The sequence below is a fragment of the Pararge aegeria genome, chromosome 15 (assembly GCF_905163445.1).
Source record: "Pararge aegeria chromosome 15, ilParAegt1.1, whole genome shotgun sequence".
Taxonomy (NCBI): domain Eukaryota; kingdom Metazoa; phylum Arthropoda; class Insecta; order Lepidoptera; family Nymphalidae; genus Pararge; species Pararge aegeria.
This window is the reverse complement of record NC_053194.1, coordinates 17,889,661-17,913,992: the sequence shown is the minus strand read 5'-3', so window position 1 is coordinate 17,913,992 and position 24,332 is coordinate 17,889,661. Positions and strand designations below refer to the sequence as shown.

At 38.6% G+C, this 24,332-nt stretch overlaps 1 protein-coding gene across 1 annotated transcript in view; it reads right to left on the bottom strand.

The window, feature by feature from the left end:
• Positions 1–23,631, bottom strand: part of LOC120630004 (tetratricopeptide repeat protein 7B) — a 29,638-nt gene extending 6,007 nt beyond the window's left edge. Inside the window, exons 1-15 of the mRNA XM_039899121.1 lie at positions 23,406–23,631; positions 22,171–22,450; positions 18,131–18,245; positions 17,364–17,509; positions 16,423–16,528; positions 15,571–15,693; positions 14,827–15,024; positions 14,062–14,194; positions 9,939–10,060; positions 8,582–8,698; positions 7,090–7,239; positions 3,457–3,660; positions 1,979–2,111; positions 808–955; positions 348–429 (exon numbers count right to left, since the gene is read on the bottom strand). Of these exons, the coding sequence (XP_039755055.1) occupies positions 348–429; positions 808–955; positions 1,979–2,111; positions 3,457–3,660; positions 7,090–7,239; positions 8,582–8,698; positions 9,939–10,060; positions 14,062–14,194; positions 14,827–15,024; positions 15,571–15,693; positions 16,423–16,528; positions 17,364–17,509; positions 18,131–18,245; positions 22,171–22,450; positions 23,406–23,532 (2,184 nt within the window). The 5' untranslated portion in view covers positions 23,533–23,631. The remainder of the gene's footprint in view (positions 1–347; positions 430–807; positions 956–1,978; positions 2,112–3,456; positions 3,661–7,089; positions 7,240–8,581; positions 8,699–9,938; positions 10,061–14,061; positions 14,195–14,826; positions 15,025–15,570; positions 15,694–16,422; positions 16,529–17,363; positions 17,510–18,130; positions 18,246–22,170; positions 22,451–23,405) is intronic.
• Positions 23,632–24,332: the final 701 nt, after the last annotated feature.

Sequence of the window (24,332 nt, the reverse complement as noted above, 5' to 3'; positions counted from 1 at the left end):
GTGTTTATTATCAGGTTTCATTGAAAATATACATGATCAACAAAACTCATTTGCAGAATATTTTCTGTAAATACTCATAGGATAGCATAAGATAGTAAATTCAAACCGAACGAATAATTTGGAGGGTTATTCTGAAAATAATTCAACCATAATTAACTCTATTACTTTTTAAATACCAAGTAATTTTTTTCAAATGTAATATTACTTCAATATAATTAACGTCGTACGTTTTAACAGAAATTATAATTGCGATATATAGAACAAACTTATATCATGTCAACAACAATGGTTCTAACTAAGCACCTTGTGAGACCCTATTGTATTAAAAGCTACAATAATATACTAACCGTGTACAACACGAGATGACTGAAGGGAGTTAGTGCAGCCGCTTCCGAAACACAACCGGCCGCTGCACCGACACGGTCTAACCTATAACGGTAATAGTATGTGAAATACAGTGTCAAAACCTTCACTAAAGTACAAGACGTACAATGAGTCACACAATATTGAGTAGGATAGATATGAAAAAAAGTCATATAAATTTAAAAGGATTGCAAAATCAACTTGAAAAAAGATTTTGGAAATCACATCACTGATTGTAGGACTGTCAAAGGTTCAATAGATGGTTGGTGTTTTCTTCATAAATTCCAAATAGTCGCTGAGAATTGAATAACATCTTGAAAACAGAAAGTTTGTCTTTATTCATTTTCGACATCGCAGATGGAAACGAGTTTGGAAACAAAATGTGTTATGAGCAACAATGCCTTAGCACGAAGAGAAAGATATTCTGAAGGATTTCTCACTTACCTTAAACATAAATCCGCTAGCAGCAGCCACGCATGCGCTTTCTGCTCGGCCAGCGGCGACTTGGGCTTCCGGGCCGACAGCGACGACGCGCCCTCCGACAGCGCGCGCTCCATGCGGTACGCGCCCGCCGACTCCGCGCGGATCGAGGCTGCGGGCACACTACACATGTTTAGCTGCTTCCTACCAGCCACTCACACGTATCCATCAATCTACAATATCATGATAACTGATGGACGTCTACTCCTGAACATAGGTGTTATACCATACCATAGAAGTTTAGTTTTAATTAAAATAATTATCTCATTACGTTGTCGCTTTAGGTTGGTATATTCAATAAGTATTTTTGTAACTCTCTTCAATCTTGAAATTTCACTTTTAATGCTTGTACCAAAAATATCGATGCCTAGTTTTACTACATAGACCTAAATCGTTTGACTTTGTAGCGGCTCCCAGCGACTCGCTTGATGTCGTCGGAGCAACGGTGCCTTTACCGGTGCGGTTCACCATTCTAGCCCCTTGGGAGTCCCTTGGTTCTCCGAGCTTATTCAGCTTAGCGGAATATTAGCGGCAGTAGCGTTATAGCTGTGATAGCATCACTGAAACCACCAACCCGCGTGCAAAGTGTTGCAATTAACAGCAAAACGTTATTGGAACTGCAAAAAAATCCCCAGCCCTAGTCCCAAGCGGCCCTAATATTTCTGGCTCTGGCAGCGGTTACGGTAACGCTTATCGCTTCCGGAGATACTTGAGAGGGGTTGTCAAGAATCTCCGGAAGCGATTCCACCGTCAAACTTAACGACTGCATAAACGCTAGTCGCGCGTTGCCGTCCGCTGGGTGCAACGCGGCGCAAGACAATGTTTACTAAATTAATTAGTTTCAAATAATATTTGTGAGATATTAAATTGTTATCGGGCATACTTATAATTTTGAATGACCTATGTTTTATTCTATATTCTTAATTAAATTGATGACATTAATCAAACATGATATTGTATTTGACATGTTATTATCACTTATATTTTAGAATGGATGAAAATTATCAAGTATGGAAAATCTACTTATCAATTCATTAAACCGTTGTTCGTCAGAAATGGCTGGATGCATGTTTAAGTACACAAAAAGGAAATCATGCGAGTGTGTGTGTGTGCAAATCAGTAGTGGCGTACGCACCGGCGTCGCGGTTGCTGTGCGTGTCGTCGTGTAGCGAGTCGGAGCGCGCGTCCAGCTCGGCGTAGGGCGCGGGCTCGTCGTCGGGCGCGCCGTGCAGCAGCTTCAGCAGCTCCTTGCCTGTGGCGAGAGCGGCCTACAATACACAGCCACTTCAACACGAGGGACAGCTGCCCGGGGGGCGTGCCCGGGGGCGTGCCCGGGGGGCGTGCCCGGGGGGCGTACCCAGGGGCCGTACCCAGGGAACGTATGAACTCTCTTAAAAAATGTATGGCGGCCAAGATGCACATAGACAGACAAAAATGAATTGGCTTCAGTAACGATTATAGTAGCCCTAAAAAAATTCACAAAACGACGATCAGACCAGACGCTGGGTACGCCCTATGGATAAGGATACAGTGATAAACCGTAGTAGGACAACGCAGGTGGTGTAAGCAGTTTTGTAACCTCAAGTCAATCTGCCACAGATTCGGAAGGCAGATTCTACCGAGAGGAAGCCGGCAAGAAACTCACCAGATTGCTCTTTTTTGAACATAATTTTATAGTAAAACTAAACAGCCTTGTCGTTAAGAAATTCATCAATTGTGTAGTAACCACGATTTATAAATTGTGGTTCTTGAAACAATAATTAAATATTATTACAAGGTTTTCTTCTTGTGATTAATTATCATTGAATCCTCGCTTTGTCGGAATGTAGTGTACATATTATTTACTGTCTTAGCTTCAACACACAGATAAGTTCTGCACTTTATTTATTTTTCTTTTATCTCGCTACAAGTAACACCTTGGCTGCAATGTCACTTGCTGGCTTTATTCTCTTTATTTATTTATTCAATTACAATTTAAATGTCTTTATAAATTACATAATTTCTATATTTCCATAAGAGAATATCAATAGAATGTATACATTTAAAATGGAACCCTGGGAGGGCGCTGTAACCAGATTTAGAGGCGGATTTATTATTGTCATTATTAAATATTCTCATTTAGAAAGTCGTTTATTTGAAACATTCTCCAGCAAGGAATGTTTTAAGGAATTTGTTAATACTTTCTTTTTCTTTTATATGTTCCGGGATTTCACGGGTCTCAGACGGTGTAACCTAACCTGTTAGGGGTATGGTACTCCGTAGCCGTGGCCGACTTCTGCGAGGACGGGATTTCGCGAGAGGAGGCCGCGGAGCGGGTGCGTGAAGAGGCTCCAGACGCGCATCCGCTCCGGCGTAGACGAGTGGGAAGAAGACGGCGGCAATTTGCCGCTCGCCAGCATCTCTTAGGAGGAGGCGGGTAGCTATTGGGCTAGCTACCCGTCACTACACAAGCTTCTCTACGATCTGAGGGGGGGTCAAGCTGTCCTGATCCCTTCCTCGCTAGCGCGGGAGCCCAACATTCGGTTGGGGTGGTCCCCGGGCGTCTAACAAAGCCAAGTCCGAGGGTCGGAGGTGGCTGGCGACGCGGGATGCAAGTAGTGTGCGCTGCCTCACCTCTCCGCTCTCCCACACGAGCTGCAGCGCGGCCAGGCTGAGCAGCGGCCACGCGGCGGCGGGGTAGTGCAGGTGCGCCAGGCGCGCCGCCGCCAGCGCCCGCGCGCCGCGCACGCCCGCGCACGCCGACGCCCACAGCGCGGTCGCCAGCCGCAAGCCGCCGCCGCACTCCGGCCGCGCGCCCAGGCACGCGCGCGTCGCGTCCTGGCGAATGTTCACTTATGAAAGGTGAGTTCGTAGCGAGGTCCTCTTCGACCGAGACAATATACGCCGGTTTATGTAGACGGTGACAGTTTTCCCTTTAATAAGTGGGGTAAAAGTCTTGTCACCTCTCCCTAGGACCTTGTGTGGGCCCGTGTAGGACGGCTGAAAAAGAGCCGTGAAGCGTTCTCGCGAGAAGACATATTCAGTGTTCGTTCGAGCTCTTTGGATAAAGTGTTTGTTTGTGACGAAAAGTTGGTATGAAAGTTATGTGTGTGTATGGCAGCGAACGAAAAAAGCATAGAAGCATTTCTCGTACTCAAAAATAGCGTAACGGAAACTATGCCGTGGTTGTGTGGGCCCGTGTAGGACGGCTGAAAAAGAGCCGTGAAGCGTTCTCGCGAGAAGACATATTCAGTGTTCGTTCGAGCTCTTTGGATAAAGTGTTTGTTTGTGACGAAAAGTTGGTATGAAAGTTATGTGTGTGTATGGCAGCGAACGAAAAAAGCATAGAAGCATTTCTCGTACTCAAAAATAGCGTAACGGAAACTATGCCGTGGTGGGAGGGGCTTATACACTGTACCGCAAACGAATCTAGTTGACTCGCGACATTCGTGCGTAGTGGCGGCTAAACGAATTGCGTAAAACTAGATTTTAATAATTCAAAATGCCTTCATGTGTTGTGAAATGGTGTCGAAATCATACGGATCATCACCACAAGGATAGTGGAATAACTTTTCACGTGTAAGTACACCGATAACTATACTAAAATCTAAATAATTACAATTACGTATTATCCTTATGGATGGTGTTATGCCATATGTAGTTAACACGTTGGCTGCTGAAAACAACGTTTGTGTTATGCCATATGTAGTTAACACGTTGGCTGCTGAAAACACAACGTTTGTGTTTTAAAACTACGTAACGCGTGTGCGGCTCATTTATACATTTATTTTAACACGCTAGGCGTGTTAAAATAAATGTACTTACAAGGATGCGGCCGAACACGCTGGGCGTGTTTTTCCGGCGTTCTGCGAGTGCGGCAAACACAAACGCTGTGTTGTTTTAAATATACTGCTAGAGCGGCATTTACGCAACAAGTGTGTTATACGTTACCGCAAGTATGTTTTATTAAATATTAGTTAAACGTTAACGCAATAACGTTTTATTATATATTAGACAATATACCTACTTAAAATTCGTTGTTTTGTGAGTTATCTACTCATTATACATTAGTGTAGATTTCTTAATAAGTCTCATGCCATCGAGAGAATCAACCATCACACGTATAACTATAATAATGTGATAATTACTATAATAAAATAAAAAACATGTTTTCGACCAAATATTTGAAACAATAGTATAATACCATCAATCACTAATAATAACCACCTAGACAATTGCATTGTTTTAAAATATTTTATAGGGACGCGAAATAGATATTGATATCGATATAGGATCGTCGTCGTATATTTTAGCATACTTTTAAATGTTTTTCTGCAATAAAGGTTTCCGCAACATAAGTTTGATGTCTATATTCTTTAATATTTGTACACCTGAGTTCGTCTGCACTATTTTCACTGGTATCGGTATCGTCGATATATAGTAGATATTTTATAAATATTGGTTTGCATTCCATTATACCGACAGAAGTACAAAACGATGCATCCGCATCCATATTTTTTCTTATCGTCTTGAATAAACCTTATCGGTGCGGCCAGCGGTACCAATGAACTACTTAGTAATGAGTTACTATTGTTTGGAATTTAAAGTAAATTTAACAATGGTTCTGTATATTTACTGGAGGGATTATTATATTTCAAATGGATATTATTTTAACTACGTAACGCGTGTGCGGCTCGAACACGCTAGGCGTGTTAAAATAAATGTACCTACAAGGATGCGGCGTGTACGTGTACCAACTAAAATTATTTTATACTTTTAAAGTGTTTGTAGTCAGTTTTGTAAATTTAAACGCGGAAACGTTTGATGAAAAGTGTATAATCTCCAGGGTACAAGCTATAAAGGCCTTCCTTCATCAAGATCGGTGCAGTGGTTGAGCCGAACATAGGTAACAAACAAACAGACACACTTTCACATTCATAATAATAGAATGTTGTTAATAGAGTGCATTTAGTTTGGAGTAAATCGGCGTTTATTTTGACGTTATTTTAATCTAATTTATTTTGCTTTCCTTATTGCATAAAATCATCCAACGATTCCAGAGACTGCTGATTGGTCCTGCGCAGCCGCGGCACTACGTAACTATCGGCCAATCAAGCTTGGTCCCGTGTCGTACGACAAATAGAAGAACCTATTAAAAGCTCTTTGCGACTCAAGTTCCTTCTTTTAAAGGGCGTGCGTTTATTGACTAATTGGTACTAGTTTCGAAAGACAATTTCTTAGAAACGCGTCTTCTATGCTTTTTTCGTTCGCTGGTGTATGGGTATTTATAGAAATATGGTGTGTGAATTGTTCTTATATATTATGTATGAAATAAACTTAAATATATTTATATGGTAAAATTTACTTTTTAGCCCAGAATACATATAATATGTTAAGTGACGGTGATAACTCCATTCCAACTTATAACTAAAGCTAGAACGGTTCGAAACGCGCCCTGATCTAAGCAGAACGCACCAACTCAGCCGAGGAGGTAATAAGAAACGTCGACGAAAAACCTGAGCAGTATTCAAATCTCAGCGGTCGGCGACGTTTAATTTTGCCACCAGACTACATTGACCTTGAACGAGTTTAAGTAAGTATTTCCGAAAATTGTCCTACTTTCACTTATGACCATATTTGGGAGTTAAATTGAGGTACGCTTATATAGATGCCGCGTCAATTAAATCCACTTTTCAAATAATTTCTTCAAATGATACACATACATATACAGCTACATAAGGCTTAGATGAGGCAAAGGACATGATGATTTGCGACTTTACGATGATAAACGCTTTGATGCAGTTTAGGTAGTTTTAACGGACTTTTAACGTCCTCCAACAAGATTAATACCGACGGAAATGACATCCAAAGATTGATGCCTTTCAGGCCTTCCATAAAACCTAAGTAAGAAGAGAAGGTCAATACTAGCGTAGATTACTCGTATACTAGACACTACAGCTAAAGCTTTTTATTGTTTATATAACTAAGTCCGCATAAAATCTCTGAAGTGAGTTGCAATTTTTCCGGGGTAACATACAAAAAGGTACAATATTTATCTTATACCTGGGGAATTTTTATACACATCATCAACCAAACTTTGTTGTAAAAAAGCCTGACAATTATAAACACAACCACAAATAAATTGTCTATATTGATGATCATTATTGCATGCGGCACCGATTTTCATTAACAGAAGGTAATACCTCGTGAAGTAATAAAATGCAGACTAATAATGAATGCACGACAGACAATGAGCCCACCACTCACCATAGCCTCGTTGAGCATGCCCACGTGCATGTACTGCAGCGCCAGGTGGTAGAACGCCAAGTGGTCGTTGTCATCCAGCTCCACCGCCCGCAGCAGCATCCGCAAGCTCGTTTCGTTCGCGGACTCCTTCTCCACGCGGGAATTTGTTTTCTGGTAACAAATGCCCATATTAATGGAGACGAGTAACTCCAAATGCATACTACACAGACAAGAAAGATATACAGACCTAGCTCTGCATCAAACGCGGTTCAAAAGATACGTCGTATGACAGATGTCGAAACAGGCTTGTGAATTTAAGTTACTTTCACAGCATTATGTCCTACGGCATATTATTATGGGATAATGCTGCTGATATTGATTTTATTTTTGTGCTGCAGGAGAGGGCTGTTGGATATAAAATGGGCCCAAGATAGTCTTTAAGAGATATATTTAAAGCAGCTTAAATTATGACGGTGCATAATCAATACATATTTAAAAATTTAATTTATGTACATAAAAACATAACAAATTTTAAAAAGAAAGGAATGGAATGTAACAATATTAATATTAAAAGTAAAAATAAACTAGTAGTGCAGTTTACTGGGCTGCATAAAATTTGTAATTCATTTAAGGGTAATTATATAACTTTTTATAACAAATTGCCAGATGAAATCCTTGATATGTCTCTCAATAAGTTCAAAGTTTATATAAAACGTAAGCTTATAGAAAAATCCTATTATGTATAATATTAAGGATTACATGTATGATAAAAAAGCTTGGGTATGAATTGCTCTAACTTCATAGCTCAACATTAACTACACTGTGAGATGGTGATAACAAAAAAAAAACCTGGCTATGTTTGTTGTTGGCTCTTCTCAGACCATTACGCGTTTGGAAACATCCTAGCTTTAGTTTAAAGTTAACGAATGCAGTTATCACCATCACTAACATTAGTGTAACATTTAAAATTATGAACGCTTCATAAGTGCCTGTAATAAAGTCTACATGAATAAAACATTTTTGAATTTTGAATTTTGAATATACTCTGTTAATTTAATGACGCATCCGGCTCCGCTTTTAATGCGCAAAACGAATGTTAAAATGTAAAATGTAAATTTTTGATGTTGGAAAAAAGCAACTGCTGAGTTTCTTGCCGGCTTCTTCTCGGTAGAATCTGCCTTCCGAACCGGTGTTAGAGTCACTACACACAGACAGATTTGACGTTTCAAAAGTGCTTGTATTAGGCCTACTTGAAATAAATGATTTTTTTAAATTTTGAAACAGTACATTTGTTAATTCTCAAGGTAATTCTTTTGTTGTTGGTGACCTTGGTTCTCTGAATCAGTTTTTGATGATAAAATTGTCCCTTAGATAATCTCTATAATCTCTCGAATCTCATTCGATTGTGGTAGATTCCGAAGTGAGATTTAATATGACAGTTAATTGGAATATTTGTTTATTAAGATAATTAATAGTTTTTTATTGCTATAAATATATGTATTCCTGTAAATACCTGCGCCTTCATCTGATGGCCGATGCCGCAGTAGAGGTAGCAGCGCGCTAGCAACCAGCCCTCGCGTTCCTCTTCTATCGCCAGCGCCTCGTCCGCCAGCTCTATGCCTTCCTCTATCTACCGAAAGGTTGACACGTTATACGTAAAACAAAAATTCACTCTCTGGTTTTTCTACCAACATCTTACGGAGATGACTCTCTATTAAACCTGTACGTTATATTAAATATCTACCCCAGTTAAATCCCCTGTCTTATCAGTTTATCGGCATCGTACCGATGTGCTAAATTGCTGGTAATTAGGTCTTGGTAGGGTCGTTATTAGTGTAGTTGTGGAAAGCTTCACGATTTTGCGTGCCATCCTTGCGCATGGGTTACATCCACTCCAAGTCGTTCCATGTATACTTACTTACTTACTACCATCGATTAAAGCTTATAATAATATTATTGAAGTTTCGTTTCACGACTATTATAATCACTATATTTTCAAGGTCAAGGTAAATAGGTATATCATATGAGTATGACAGCATAATAAATTCGTTATTGCCAAAAAGTTGAAGTCTTTTTTGCTTTGCACATAAGGTGACCTGTATTGCGGAGACCGTTAGTTCCTTCAACAACAATATTCAAAAGACTACTAGACAGATTAATTTATTATTATTAGATATGAATTATTTTGTTATCAATGTTTCTCGCCTTTTTAATTCTGTTTATATGGACCCCGAAATTGACTTATTTTATGGTAATATAAATAGCGTACGTCGCAATTTTTTAGATAAACTGTTGCACGCTAGGTAAACTTAATTATAATGCTGCATTTTTTCTGGGTTCTACTTGGAACCCTTGTTTATAAAGAACTTATGTGGAAACCTTTTATTAGTTTTAAGTCAACCAATTTTTGAACTATTTAGTAATTACAACTGTTGGTTTTGCAATTAAAGAAATAAATAAATAAGACTATCAGATGGTAGCAAGAATGGTACTGTTCACATAAGGACAATAGTGGCAAGACAATGATCATGATAAGTGACACTTGACATATGACATTTGACAGTTGGCAATGTTCGTTATAGTTCAGTTGACGGAAATGAGTCCGTGATTTTTCGAGTCGGTTACAATTTTGAACATTAAGAACAATTCCGAGTGCAAAGACATTAATAATTATCAAATACTATAGGTAACTATAGTGCAGTTTCATGGTTCCTTAAAACATAAGTCTCTTTCCAAAATAAGAAGCCCTTGGTCCGTACTCAAACAAGTATGGCTCAGTGCGGTTTTGTGGACAGTAATCATATAATAGAAAATGTCTGAAAAATTAAAATGAACCAGTTATAAAGGTAGTTAGCAACAGCGCGTCTCACCCAGCCGGCGCGGTAGCACGTACTGGCGCCCAGCAACCGCAGCGCGGCGTCGCGCGGGACCAGCGGGCCGCTGCGCCGCGCCACGCACAGCGCGCGCACGTGCGCGCTCCACGCGTGCGTGCCTGCTATTTTTATATATTTTAAAAATAGTATTACTACGACAATTCACACATCGCCATCTAGTTTCAAAGTAAGCGTAGCTTGTGTAATGGATACTAAGATAACTAATGAATTTTTTTTTATTATTAATATACATAAATATGTCGCGGGCCAGCTGGCGTCAGCGAGAGCCCCCCACAGATATTTATAATATATCTAATAGATAAAGACCCAGACACTGAAATCATTTATGTTAATTCTCCAGTTGTGGGAAACCCATGGCCTATCGGCCGTCTAAACTATAAAATAGAATCAAAAACAAATTTTAAGTGGGGCTTCCATACAAAAAACATGATTTTTATAGGTAACTAGCTTCTGCCCGCGACTTCAGAATTGAGTCTGAATCTTCGCTCGCTAACAATTTTTAATTTTATGACGGGAAGTATTTTTGAAATCGCTATAGAAAGTAGGATGTGTCGAATAGACTTAGCTCTGCAGCATACGCGGATAAAAATATGCGTCGTATTTTAGGTATGAAAACTGCCTGGCTTGTGCATTTTAGATACTTTCACAGCATACTGTCCAACGGCATATTATTATGGGTAATGCGGCTGATTCTGGGCTGTTCGTGCAGTATACCGGATGTTTGGTGCATCGTGTGCCAAATCGAATCTGATGATTGGAGGGGTCTTTGGCTATCTCTTCAGCCCTCGTAAAAAAATCTTGCTCAAACGGTTTTTTTTATACTGATTTTAAATTGTTTTTTTAAAAATTGTAAAAATTCTACATTTAAATTTTAATAAAAAATAAAGTTGTTAAGTATTAATTAATTTTCTTTTTAATCTTTAATTTGTAACGTTTTACGCTTCTTTTGAAACTAGAATTACACGCCAGCAACATCTAGTTTTTGTTTTACAGCCCCGCAAAGTTTTTTTTACGTAAAAAAATAAGCTTGAACGTCAACTTTCGGTTTTAATAAAAAAAAAACTAAAAGTGATCATGTTCTTCCAATTTTTTTAAAACATCTCTGGACTGTCCCCTTTCTAATGGTGTGCAATATGCCATGAAAAGTAATTAGTAACATCACTAATTTTCAAATTTTCTAAACTTAGTCACAATTTTCTAATATTCAACAGATGAAAGAAAAACAAGTTTTTGCGTAAATAAAACTCACAAGCAGGTAAAATTTTTAAATTTCGTAGGTTTTACTTGAAATAAAAATAATACATTGCATTTGAAACATTTATTTCATAATTTTTACAAATTCTGCTCAAATTGTTCACCCCTGTTTCGAATGCAGGCCCGACATCTTTGACGTATTGTTACAGTTGTAGTCCGAAGCCGTATTTCGTTCTTAATTGTACCGAAGGCCGCTTCTATGCGTTGTATTAGTACCTCCCTCGTTGGGACTTCTGTGGCGTATACTAGCTCTTTGGCACGTCCCCAGACATAAAAATCTAACGGAGTTAAGTCTGGGGAACGTGGAGGCCATGCAATAGGCCCATCGCGCCCAATCCACGAATTGGGGAACACATTATCGAGGTATTCCCTCACAGTTAAACGCCAATGCGCGGGACAGCCGTCATTTTGAAATACTATGGGCACATCTTCATTAAACACGGGCACCTCGGCCAATAATTCCGGCAGATCATTTTGCAGGAACTCTAAATAATTATCGCCATTTAAGTTATCAGGCAGGTAGTGCGGTCCAATTACCTGATTCCCAATCACTCCTGCCCAAACGTTCACACTAAACCGTCTTTGAAAAGATTGCTGTCTTTTGGCATGTGGGTTTTGCCGTTTCGGTGCCCAATGGTGTAAATTGTGCAAGTTAAGAATCCCTTCTCTGGTAAATTTGGATTCGTCAGTCCACAGTATTCTTTTTAAAAAATCAGGATTATCCACATCTGTGTGTAACAAAAACCGACAAAAGTGCATTCGTCTGTCAAAGTCGCCACCCTCAAGACCTGCAACAACCAAAAATCTTTTTAATTCCCCTTGAGCAGTAATTAATTGCACTAGAAGATTATGGATACCTGCTAAACAAAGGCAACGTCAAACAAAGGTTTTAAATTACGTACCTTGAACCGGAGTCTCGTGGAATGGATATTTTTCGTTTTGTCGAAGGACTTTCCACACTTTCCATATTGAAATATCAAGTTGTGCCGCCACATATCTAATGCTTCTTGTGTCGTCTTCCTCAAAAAGTGCCAGTATTCTCTCGTCCACTTCAACATTATGTCGCACAACATGTCCCCTTGGTTCATGAAAATTGACACTCCCAGTCTCGCGTAAACGTCGGTATGTGTCTTGGAAGACTCTGCGGCCAGGTAATCGTCGACCAGGAAAGCGTTCCTGGTAAAGTCGTTGCGCTGCACGAGCGACACCACGGGCTGCACCATAAACCATTATGATGTCCGCATATTCCTCGTTAGAGTATGTCGTCATTGCAACAACAAAAAAGTCAACAAAGTTTAACAATAACACCAAAAGTAAATAAAACGTAACAAAAAACAACAAAACTTAACGAAAACTAAATAAAAGAATCGTGGAGTACAGTAAGCTAGCACACACGTTAGGCAGCAGAGGCAGTGATGTCTCGACTAAAAAATAAGATGGCCGCCGTGTCGACGCGACGCGGGGCCCGTTCGCGATTGGTTCAAACAGGTTTGCACTATGCAAGAAAGGAATAGAAGATAGATTTCGCTTCACTAGAGTGAAAAAACTATTTTTGCCTGTTTAAACGAACAACGGGCGTATAACTTTATGAAAGAGACAGAAAATGTCATCTGCCTTGTGAATTGTGAGTGTTATTTACGCAAACCCTTGTTTTTCTTTCACCTGTTGAATATTAGAAAATTGCGACCAAGTTTAGAAAATTTGAAAATTAGTGATGTTACTAATTACTTTTCATGGCATATTGCACACCATTAGAAAGGGGACAGTCCAGAGATGTTTTAAAAAAATTGGAAGAACATGATCACTTTTAGTTTTTTTTTTATTAAAACCGAAAGTTGACGTTCAAGCTTATTTTTTTACGTAAAAAAAACTTTGCGGGGCTGTAAAACAAAAACTAGATGTTGCTGGCGTGTAATTCTAGTTTCAAAAGAAGCGTAAAACGTTACAAATTAAAGATTAAAAAGAAAATTAATTAATACTTAACAACTTTATTTTTTATTAAAATTTAAATGTAGAATTTTTACAATTTTTAAAAAAACAATTTAAAATCAGTATAAAAAAAACCGTTTGAGCAAGATTTTTTTACGAGGGCTGAAGAGATAGCCAAAGACCCCTCCAATCATCAGATTCGATTTGGCACACGATGCACCAAACATCCTGTATAAAGTGGGCCCCAAAGAGTTTTTAAGAGATAAATTTAAAGAAACTAAAATAATGACAGTGTATAATCAATACATATTTGAAAAATTTATTTACGTACATAAAAATATAACAAAAATTAAAAAGAAAGTGCACTGTAACAATTCTGATATTAGAAGTAAAAATAAACTTGTAGTGCAATTTACTAGGCTGCATAAAATTAGTAATTCATTTAAGGGTAATTGTAAAACATTTTATAACAAATTACCAGTTCAAAGCTTTTAGAAAAATCCTATTATAATATAAGGGATTACATGTAGGTATCGTAAAAAAAATTTGGGTATGAATTGTTTTTACTTCATAGCTAAATATTAACTCGACTGTGAGATGGTGATAACAAAAAAAGTTTAGTTTTCAGTTATCGAATGCAGTTATCACCATCACCTAACACTAGCGGTAACATGTTAAACGCGATAAAGTCTACATGAATAAAAAATAGCTAAATATTAACTCGACTGTGAGATGGTGATAACAAAAAAAAGTTTAGTTTTCAGTTATCGAATGCAGTTACCATCACCTAACACTAGCGGTAACATGTTAAACGCGATAAGGTCTACATGAAGAAAACATTTTGGAATATGACGTTATAAACTTGGCCTACTGGGAATGAATGAATTCGAATTTAGAATTCGGAATGCGGACTCACCCGGCAGCAGCGGCGCGGGCGCGGCGGGCGGCGGCGCGGCGGCGGGGCAGCGCGCGGCGGCGGCCGTGGCGAGCGCGCGCTGGCGCCACACGTGCGCGCAGCCGAACGAGAACTTCATGGCGCGCTCCAGCGACTGCGACACACTTGCGCGTCAGGACGGGAGGGCATATACCCCACAACACGGTACCGAAGCTAATATTAGATCATCATCATCGGCAACCCATTACCGGCACGGGTCTAGCCCACGCTGGCCAAGTGCGGATTGGTAGATTTCACACGCCGACAGATTCCACTCCGAAAAGTTAGTGGTGCGTGCCGGGTCTCGAACTCGATCTCCACTATTTTCTTTCAAAACAATATATTAAAACACATTTAATCGATCGTGGTTACTACACCATTAATGAATTCATTAACGACAAGGCTGATAAACTTGTGTTATCAGCCTTGAACCGGTACCAACGGACCGACTTGGCGGTTCAAAAGCGGTATTAGATACAAGCAGGCGTTACTTTGCGGAAATCCATCATAATATAGTATGAAAATTAAGCTTAATTTGCTATACTTAATCTTCAATCCGTATACTCCACACCAAACAGATCTTCGGTATTGTCTTACTACCTGGAAACCCCTGTTTCAGCCTGAGAGGCCAAGGTAGTAAGGTGAGTCTACTATTTTGTGTACTCATTGACAGTACCGGCGCGCAAGCAAAGCCTACTTTGCGTTGCGTTGGAGGAGCGTTGGAGGAGTCACTGACACACCGCTAACCTCAATGACGAGCGCCAGCTGCCCCCAGCGCACGCTGGCCAGCGCCAGCAGGTCGACGACGGCCACGGCGTTGCGCAGCGCGTGCTCGCGCGCCGCCTCGAACTCGGCGCTCTGCGACAGCACGGCGTCGCGAACGGCCATCGCCTCGCCCACCAGCAACAGCAGCACCACCTCCTCGTACTCGTTCCGCGGCACGAACTGCGGGGATTCCATTATAGACTTGGACGTGGGACACCATATCCCCTAATGACCAGATTTGATAGCCTTTTGGGGTCCTCGATCTCTAACTTTTTGTATTCTTCGTAATGTTCTTAGGAAGCGTTTGGTGTCTCTCATATTTTCGAGTGTCGAGGAATATGGTTTAAGGCCATATTTCTCGACACTGGCATTTTGAAAGGAGACCTGTGCCGTGTAGATATTAAATTAAAGATACTATTCTACAGTGTGCAAAATACTGGTCTGTGGGGTAAAATTATGAATATAAAAGAGTTTCAAATTACTCATAAAAAAGAAACCTTTAAACAAATTAATTTTATCCTGCTTAACTTGTGACTTCGAAACTTAATCCATTAAGAAAACAATGGACAGAACAACTTCAGAAATATAAGCTTGCTAGTGAAGCATCTTGAGAGCAAAGCTAAAAGACACAATCTCAAATGAGGGAGAAGAAGTTTCAAACCGTAAGAGACAGCTGGAATTTCTGTAAGTAAACTTTATGACGTGTTGAGTAATAAGTGTCCTGACCTGATTGATGCCCGCGTACTTCTTCGGTTTCCAGGGTCCCTCGGACACGTGCTCTTCTCTTCTCCGAGTGAGCGTGCCCTGCTGCTGCGGCGGGGAGGCCACCTTCTGCGGCGCTTTGTACACCTGGAACGTTCATTTGTTGACTAGCATATTCGGGGGTATAAACTCGCAGGAGAACAATTAGCCACATTCACGGTCACAGCTTGAGGGATTGCAGTCGTTTCCTGGAGTGACACAACAGACCGGTAAACGCAGTGTGTGCCTTCCCGAATTTCCCTGACGTATAATTTTGATCATTGTAATTTTTTTTGATATATTGACTATAAAGTAAAATATAACTTGAATAGCAGCCAATTAACAAAAACATTAACTCTGCACTTAAATTGACTTCTAAAAGATTATAGACCTATAGCGGTTCCCGAATTTTTCTGCTCACAACTTCGGCTTAAGTTTCCCGTACAAAGTTACATCCGCTACACTATGTCTGTCGGTTCGAGCAAGAAAACGAGTACTATACGCAACGTAATGTTACAAAAATCATACTCAACAACAACTTCTTTGATCTAGCTAGGGCTAGCTTGTATAGTAGAATAAATAAACATGCGTAGCAGGCACTGGAGACTGCCGATAGATGTTAAAACTAAATCTATGTACATAGTCCACGTAACATCTATGCGAGTTTCACGCCTTTTATTCACCCATAATGTTTACCTATACCCACGGTATATATATAGCTAACGGGAAGCGTTCGGTGAAAATGACACGCGTTCCATGATTTTTGTTCACCCAAATAGTATTCAACGCAAGTTTTCACTTCATATACCCATATCCATGCATGAATAAAGGCCTCACCTGCCCCGTGACTCCCCTCATGAGCACCTCGGCGAGCTGCCGCGCCAGCGTGAGCCGCAGCGACTGCGTGGACACGGATTCCACCGCTGTCAGCATCTCCCGGTACCTGCCGCAGACAGTGAGGCTTAACAGCTGCGTTGCGTTATACCACGAGGACGATATTGCGACGGTTTTCCACTTACCATCAGGTAGACTATCTGCTTGGTCCGTCAATTGTTACTACAAAAAAATAGAACTACTACCATACTATTACTTAGATGCTATTGAACTAAGTCCATTATTGGAGACAAAAACCAGTGTGATAACAGCCTATCCAGTGCGGGTAGAGTACAGTGCTTCAAGTTTGTAGGACGTTATATCATGTTAATCTATAGGGTCAGAAATGTTCTCAAAAATACCGCAATGTTAGCTGGATTTTTCCATTGAATCACTACCCAATTGGTGATCGCAGTAGATTGTAGTAGTAGCACAGAAAGCGCTGCCCGTTCTCCGTTATAATCCGTTATGTCCTTCTATACCGGTGGACTGTGGATGACTTATACGCGCCGGGCTTACAATGCCCTTCGTGTTCAATATAACTACGCCTTTAGAATGCTGTTGAGGCTGCCGCGGCGCTGTAGCGCCTCTAAAATGTTCGCAGACGCAGCAACAAATGACTTTTTTGCCATAATGCGTTACAAAGCAGCCTCTCTCCTACAGCGTTTACGTACCAGCGACAACGGCATTCTAAAGGTATTTGCTGCCAGATTCGACTGCCCTACACTGTGCCACTGTGTGAGAGTAGCGATCGGGCGAGTGTAATTTTGATTATTTTTTTTATTTATTGAAACTAATCAATACTAACTTGGTGGTTAAGGAAAAGTGTAAGTAATACAGTAACAATGTATGGATGGAAACGTCTGAATGAAGTGGTTAGTATGGCGCGCAGGGCCGCAGCTGACCTGTCGACGGCGGCGCCGAGGCGGCCGGCGCGGATGTGCAGCAGCGGCGCGCGCTGCAGCGCCGTCTCCAGCGCGGCGCCGGCGCCCGCGCGCGCGCGCTGCAGGTACAGCAGGCTCAGCTCCGACGACACCTCGAAGCTGCGCACCTGCCCGCCACACGGCTCAGCACGGTGCCTCACTGCACTCGTATCCACGTTCTCGAACGTTCGATAGCGACTGAGACTTGGCATCGTTTAGTCTCATACGAGTAATTATATCCAAATACCCAACTATGAACTACATCATGAAACATTGGTTGTGAATCGAATAACATTGCATAAGCGTTTCTTGTAAACTATTCATTAATTTGATATTTATTATTATCACATTTGTAAAATCATATGCAAAAAAAAAAAAAAAACAATTTTTCTTTGTGTTAATTTTTAGTTTGAAGTAAACCGTTTGGTTGAATAAAAATAATCTGTCGATTAATTTAAAAATGGAATAGTCTCCTCTCAGAATAAAAAGGAATAAGGTCGTTAAGTCCACTACGCTGGCCGAGTGCGGATCGGTGGACCTTTGAGATCACTCCGGTATGAATGTTTCCTACGGTCCTTCGGCGTTAAAACGAGTGATATTTGATCGCTTAAATTTTAAATGCTCATGAGGCCAAAAATTCAAAAGTGCGTGCTTTAAATTGAACTCCGTACTCCCGAAAGGAGAGTCAGACTATCGATCTGACAGACAGACGGACAGGCGGACGGTCCGATGAACAAATATATCCTCACCATCTCCGACTCCCGCTCCGCCTGCTTGAAGCGGCTGCTGGAGCCGGGCAGAGCGGTCTGCTCTAAGCAGAGCCCCTTGATGGCGTACGACTCCGCCACTATGCGCAAACTGCGCCTGCAACAGATACATACCACCTTCACATGATGCTTCATAAAAAGTGTGCCGCCTCAAAGGAGGAGTTTACATTTTATTTATCAGTTTTTTTTATTCTCCAGAAAACATACTTTTAAGAGGACATAAAACTAATAACATTCATTTTTTTTTATTCAATACTGTTTGTTTGGAAACATTTAATTAAGCAATCAACCGATCTGTAGTTGGGTCTCTGGAAGAATTCGGGACATCTGAAACAGGTTTTCCTAGCGGAGGAGGGTAGAGCATTCAAATCTCTGTGACCAACAATTCTCGATATTGAATGAATCATTATTATTTTTATTATGATCGGTGACTCGAACTCTATACAAAGATAAATTATTTATTACAAAGATATATTATTTAGCTGAGCAGTTATAAATTTTGAAAATTAGTTTTTCCTGTAGCTGAGTTACAACTTTTCCACAAAAATCTATACAAAATGTTGGTAGGTTATTACAGTTAAGTAGTTGCACTCCCTAAAACTGAATAACTTTTTTGATCTAATTCTAGTATTGAATTGATTATTTCTTATTTCCAACACAACACAACTATAAACTTTATTCTAGGGCTTTACTTTACGAATAAATAAGGAATAACGTCAGGATAGCCATTCCGTGTTCACAGATCTTTGTAAGGTTCTTTTAGTGTAAGTATCACAAAACACTGCATATCGATTCCGACTTCATACTACGCCTATTTTTTTGATCCCAAATATGTATCAATTAAATTTACAAAAAATTGTATTATGCCATATTTAAGTGTCGTAGTTAGTGCTTTCCGATGACACTCCCGGGGATTCATTAATAAATGAACAATAACGCTCGAATAGTTGAGCAGTGTTTTGACACACTTTCACATTAATAAATAAATAAATAAATAAATAAATATACTACGACACACATCGCCACCTAGCCCCAAAGTAAGCGAAGCTTGTGTTATGGGTACTAAGATGACTGATGAATATTTTTATGAATAATATACATAAATACTTAGAATATACATATAATTTTTTCTTCCAGTTGTGGGAATCGAACCCACGGCCTTGGACTCAGAAAGCAGGGTCGCTGCAAACTGCGCCAATCGGCTGTCGAACATTGGAAAGGTGCTGTCAGTTGAAGTGTAACAGAACTCTGCATAGCTATTCCGACGTTATGCCACGTTTATTAATAATGCACCAGGCTTTTGTGTGTGCTAATACGATTATATATATATATTTATATATATATATATATATATATATATATATATATTCTACTTAAATTCTCACCGTTGCGCGATGGAGATAATCGAAGTATATTGGTTGTTCGAACGTTTAATGAGAGCATTGGGCGTTAGGCAATATATTATGCAAAAATAACTTGGTAATTCAAAGTAACTACTGTCTTAAAATCAGAACTTAAAGGTCTCTGTAATATGGAAAGACAGACACACAAACAAAGAGCCCAAAGTGTAAACCAAGGAAACCGTAAGGGTTTCCTTAGGTAAATAAAATTCCTAATATTAATCAGATTTACAAAAAAATATTTTTTTGCCACATTTAAGTATTGTAAGCCTACAATTTTTTATTTTATTCTGTTCACTACTTTATTTTATATATTTTTTAAAGATTGTGTACAGTAAAGTATTTCTTCTTCTTATTTCTTATTTGGAATCTTGGATTGATTTTGTTAATGGATAAAATAAATTGTTATCAGCTTATTATAAACCTGTATCAATAGCTAGCAAAGTATCAATGTTTAATAAGAAAACCATGGCTATAATTGAATCACAGCAGTACGCCTCTGACGTCATACCAGGTTATTATTAGAGTTTGGATGGGAAATGAAATGACTCAGAACTTGCTACGGAGGCATTGGTAACTTATAATTAAGCTAATTATTGTATTGCAAAACTATAGATGAATTATTATAGACAACTTGACTTGACTATTATACTACTACAAGTTGAACTGACCTTAAATGGTATTAATTAAACTTGTGGGGTGCAAGTTATTCAAGGTAAAATACTCATAAGCATGTGTTTTGCTGTAGGGTAGTGGGAAATAGTCACACTTGAAACATCCTTGGGTTTTCGCTTTTCATATCAAAATCGATCATAGTAAGTACATTTAGTATGTTTTATTTATGTAGTCCTGAGTATTATACATGATACGCTTTATTCCACGAAGTCAATCTGTTTATGTTCGGGAATGAAATGGAGTTTCGATGTAACATTAAATTCACTGAGCAAAATCTTTTAAGTGATCACTTATTGGTACAGGTACCTACGTAAAGTTTTATTAGACGAACACTACACTGTTTGTATAGTACGAAACGTTGCTATGTTGGTTCCTAGGAGTTCAGTTATTTTGGATGTGTAGTGAAACTAATTGCGGACTTTTTAAATTCAATGATTTTATATTAATCTACAAAATTTTAAATGATTTATAGGTACCTAGGAGGTATGTTATTATATTTCCTGAAATTTGTGTTAAAATATTTTATGATTTGAGATATTTTATAAAATAGATTAGAAATAGAATATATTGTTCATTTTGTTCACATTTTAGAAACCACCTTTTTTTTTTTTTTTTTTTTTTGTTGACGGGGGGGGAAATCTTCTCAAAAGATGCCCAATTCTCTGTGGGAGAATTTGGGTTATGTGGGATTTCTACCCACTAAAACCCCCTCGGTTGCCAGCCTCAGTACATAATGGGAGGCTCCGGGATCTCCTAGGAACGCACCGGTGCCTCCCTTGCAACCACCTATAGTAGTATACCGTTATAGTACAACTGCGATAGTTAATATAATATGGAGAAAATAGTCTCGTTTATAAAAAAAGATAAACACACTCAAAATGCGCTAGAATACTTTTTTGACGAAAATAAATTTGAGGGTCGTAATGAACACGAGATCTCGGGTACTGATACAAATATGTTCTCGTTCTCTTTACCCGACCACACCGAAGGAAGGCAAGGGTGATTTATTTTACCAATTTACTTATTTCATTAATTTCAAGTTGCAACTTAGACCAGATCAGAAAAAGAAAATCCAGAAATTATAAGTACTCCAACTACCCCTGCCTGGATTGAATGCATAACCTTTCATTTTAAAGAAAACTAAGCTCACCACAGTGTCAGGGAGATTAATCGTCTAATTTTTTTTATTGTTAAATAATTACAATTATGAAACAAAGTCATTAAGGTATATATAAAAAATGGGTTTGATAACATTTTATAAGTAGTACTGGAAAAACCTTAGCTATAATTCAGTTGTGGGTCCAGTTGTCATTGTAATAAAATTGATAAAATTTTTATTGATTAGATTCTACTGATATCACTTGTAATTTATGCAGATAGTAATGTTACTAATTTAATCATTTATTTTCACCATTAATAAGATCCAAGTCCTATACCTTTTATTATTATTAATATATAATATGTATATTATTTATTTGAAAATTACAATCCTTATTTCATGAGTGTTATTTTTTGAGACAAACTTTTTTGAATATAAAAGTTTCCTAAGTTATTAAGCTATCTGCCAGAGAAAGCCGCATCAAAATTAGTCGAGCAAATTATTATCCAAAACAAGTACATTAAAAATTGTTAATTGTTATTCATAAGCATTTAGTAAAAAAAAAATTATAGTGACATTAAATAATTTAATTTAAAGTTAACATTAATTCATTTATTTTATTTCAACAGATTTGAAAGGCAAAACTCCATATACTACGAAAGTTATGAAAATTATAAACTAATGAAATTAATAATTATAATAAGACAAACATAATAAGCTATGTAACAAAAATATATATATATAACACTACAGAATGTGGTTATATTATCTGAACTTAATAGCACAAAATTTTGATATCCTAACTGAATAAACAGAATAAACTGAGCATAAACAAAAAGAATACTTACACTGGCAACTCTTTTTCGGTCAAAGTATCAAGTTCTGCTAACTTATAATGCTTCAAAGCATCATCATACGTGCCGCACGCAAAGTTTAGCTTCCCAAGTAAAAGATGTGCATCTAGTGCAACCCCAGCCTTCTTTCCCGCCTCATCTGTAGCTAATGTCAGGTAACCCCGAGCTTCAGACAGCTCCCTCTGGGCTCTCTCAATGTTCTCCTTGATGGGTGGCCATTCATCAAGGTATGCTTCCAACTTGCCTTCGCCAATGAGGAAATGTGCGAGGCTTTCTGAAATGTTAAGGGTTTTTTTATCTAGTGGTTTTTTTTTGCATTTATCTGATAAGTATGCACCTTTATGACAATATTACTTAACTTAATAGAATTTATCTACTTGACTAAATCTAAATTAACTGAACATGCATAAAACTGTCAGATTTAATAAAGAACACTAAAATAGCTTATTAAACCTATAAATAAACTTAGAACCTAAAGTTAGAAGACTTGAAACTAGCATCTGTCTATATATCATGGCCAAGGGGATTCAGCAAATCAACTACTGCTCTTACGCCAACCAATGAAATCACCAGTCTTAGTGATTTTGTATATAACTGGTAATTCAAAATGAATTTTGAATTTGAATTTGAAAGCAATAAAAGTCTGGTAGGTAAGGCTTAGAGGGGGGCCAAAGTTTGATCCCCAGGATGTACCGCTAACTTTTCAGAGTTCTGTGGGTTTTCAATTTAAGCAACAATACCAGTTGTTTTATCAGTGAATGGAAACATCATGAGGAAATATGCATACCTAAGAGTTCCATATAACATTCTCAAGGGCTTGTGAGCCTCAACCCATTTCATTCAGAGAGGAGACCCATGTCTTGTATTGGGTTGGTTATGCATTGACGATAGTGAGAAGTATTTATAAAATTTCATAAATACAACTTTAACTGAGCAGCATTCACTGAGTCATTCCAACAAATGTTTAGTATTTGTTTTCAAGTGATAAGAAAGTTGGGTAGATTTTAGCATCACAAGACTTGTAAGAACAACAAACACTGTAAGTGAGAACTAACCACTAATTATTATGATAAATGAGTTACGTCCATCAACGTAATAAAACTACATAATAAAAGGTACCACAATACTTATTGTTTTGATGATATAACGCAATTTGTGAGTTATTATAAGTGTTATGGTGAATGACACACAAGTCTTAAAAAAGTACCTGAATTACAACTGAAACTTACCATGTTGAGGAGACCTGGCCTTGAGCTGCAGTGCCAATTCGATTGCCTTCTTCCAGTTGGACTCCTCCCGACTCTTTTCGATCTCGGTCTCGTAACTCCGCACGGCATTTTTGCTCCTCGATGTCATTTTCAGACGGACACTCTACGCGGTCACAGCATCGATTTCGCCTGTTTGACTTCACTCGGACATTGCAAAATCTCACAACTCGCACTGAAATTGCGAGAATTCCCAGAAATTGAAGGCCAAATTTGACGTTTGTGATGACATTTTCGGGTGTGTATTACAACGTTCCATTACATTCAGAATAACTGTTCCAGCCTCAAAAATAATGTTAATAATTATAACCACTGACTTTATTTTAAACTACTGTATTTAAAATGCAAATAAATCAATCTAAGTTGGTGGAACATATTATTTTAAAAACCATGACTTTATGTAGTTGTAAGAGACACCTACAGCTTCAACTAGATGGCGCGGTATGTATCTAAAAGTAAGCTAAACCATCTGTAAATTGCAAAGTAGATCTCGTTTTAATAAGAAAGTAAAAACATTCCAGTTGTCTAGGTAGGTGTATACTACAGTAATATATAACTTAATGTAGCGCTTAGCTCATATATAGATAAAAAGAAGTATCCAGTTTATTAATATAGACCTTACTAACATCAAAATCCGTTAGGCCATTTAAGTACCTACGTATGTAGAGATAACTAGATATCTAGAATTGCACTTTATTTTTCTTTTTTAAGTAGGTCTGGAGGTTAGGTACCTATACATTTTTTCCGGGATGAATAGGCTCAGCCGCAAGATTTAAACAAAAATGTATTTGTAATCATGCATGGCTTGGCCGCTTAACTGGTCTTAGTGAAATTTTTGAAGTAGGTAGTAGATTGAATAGCTACTTGAAGACTGATAGGATATTTACATAT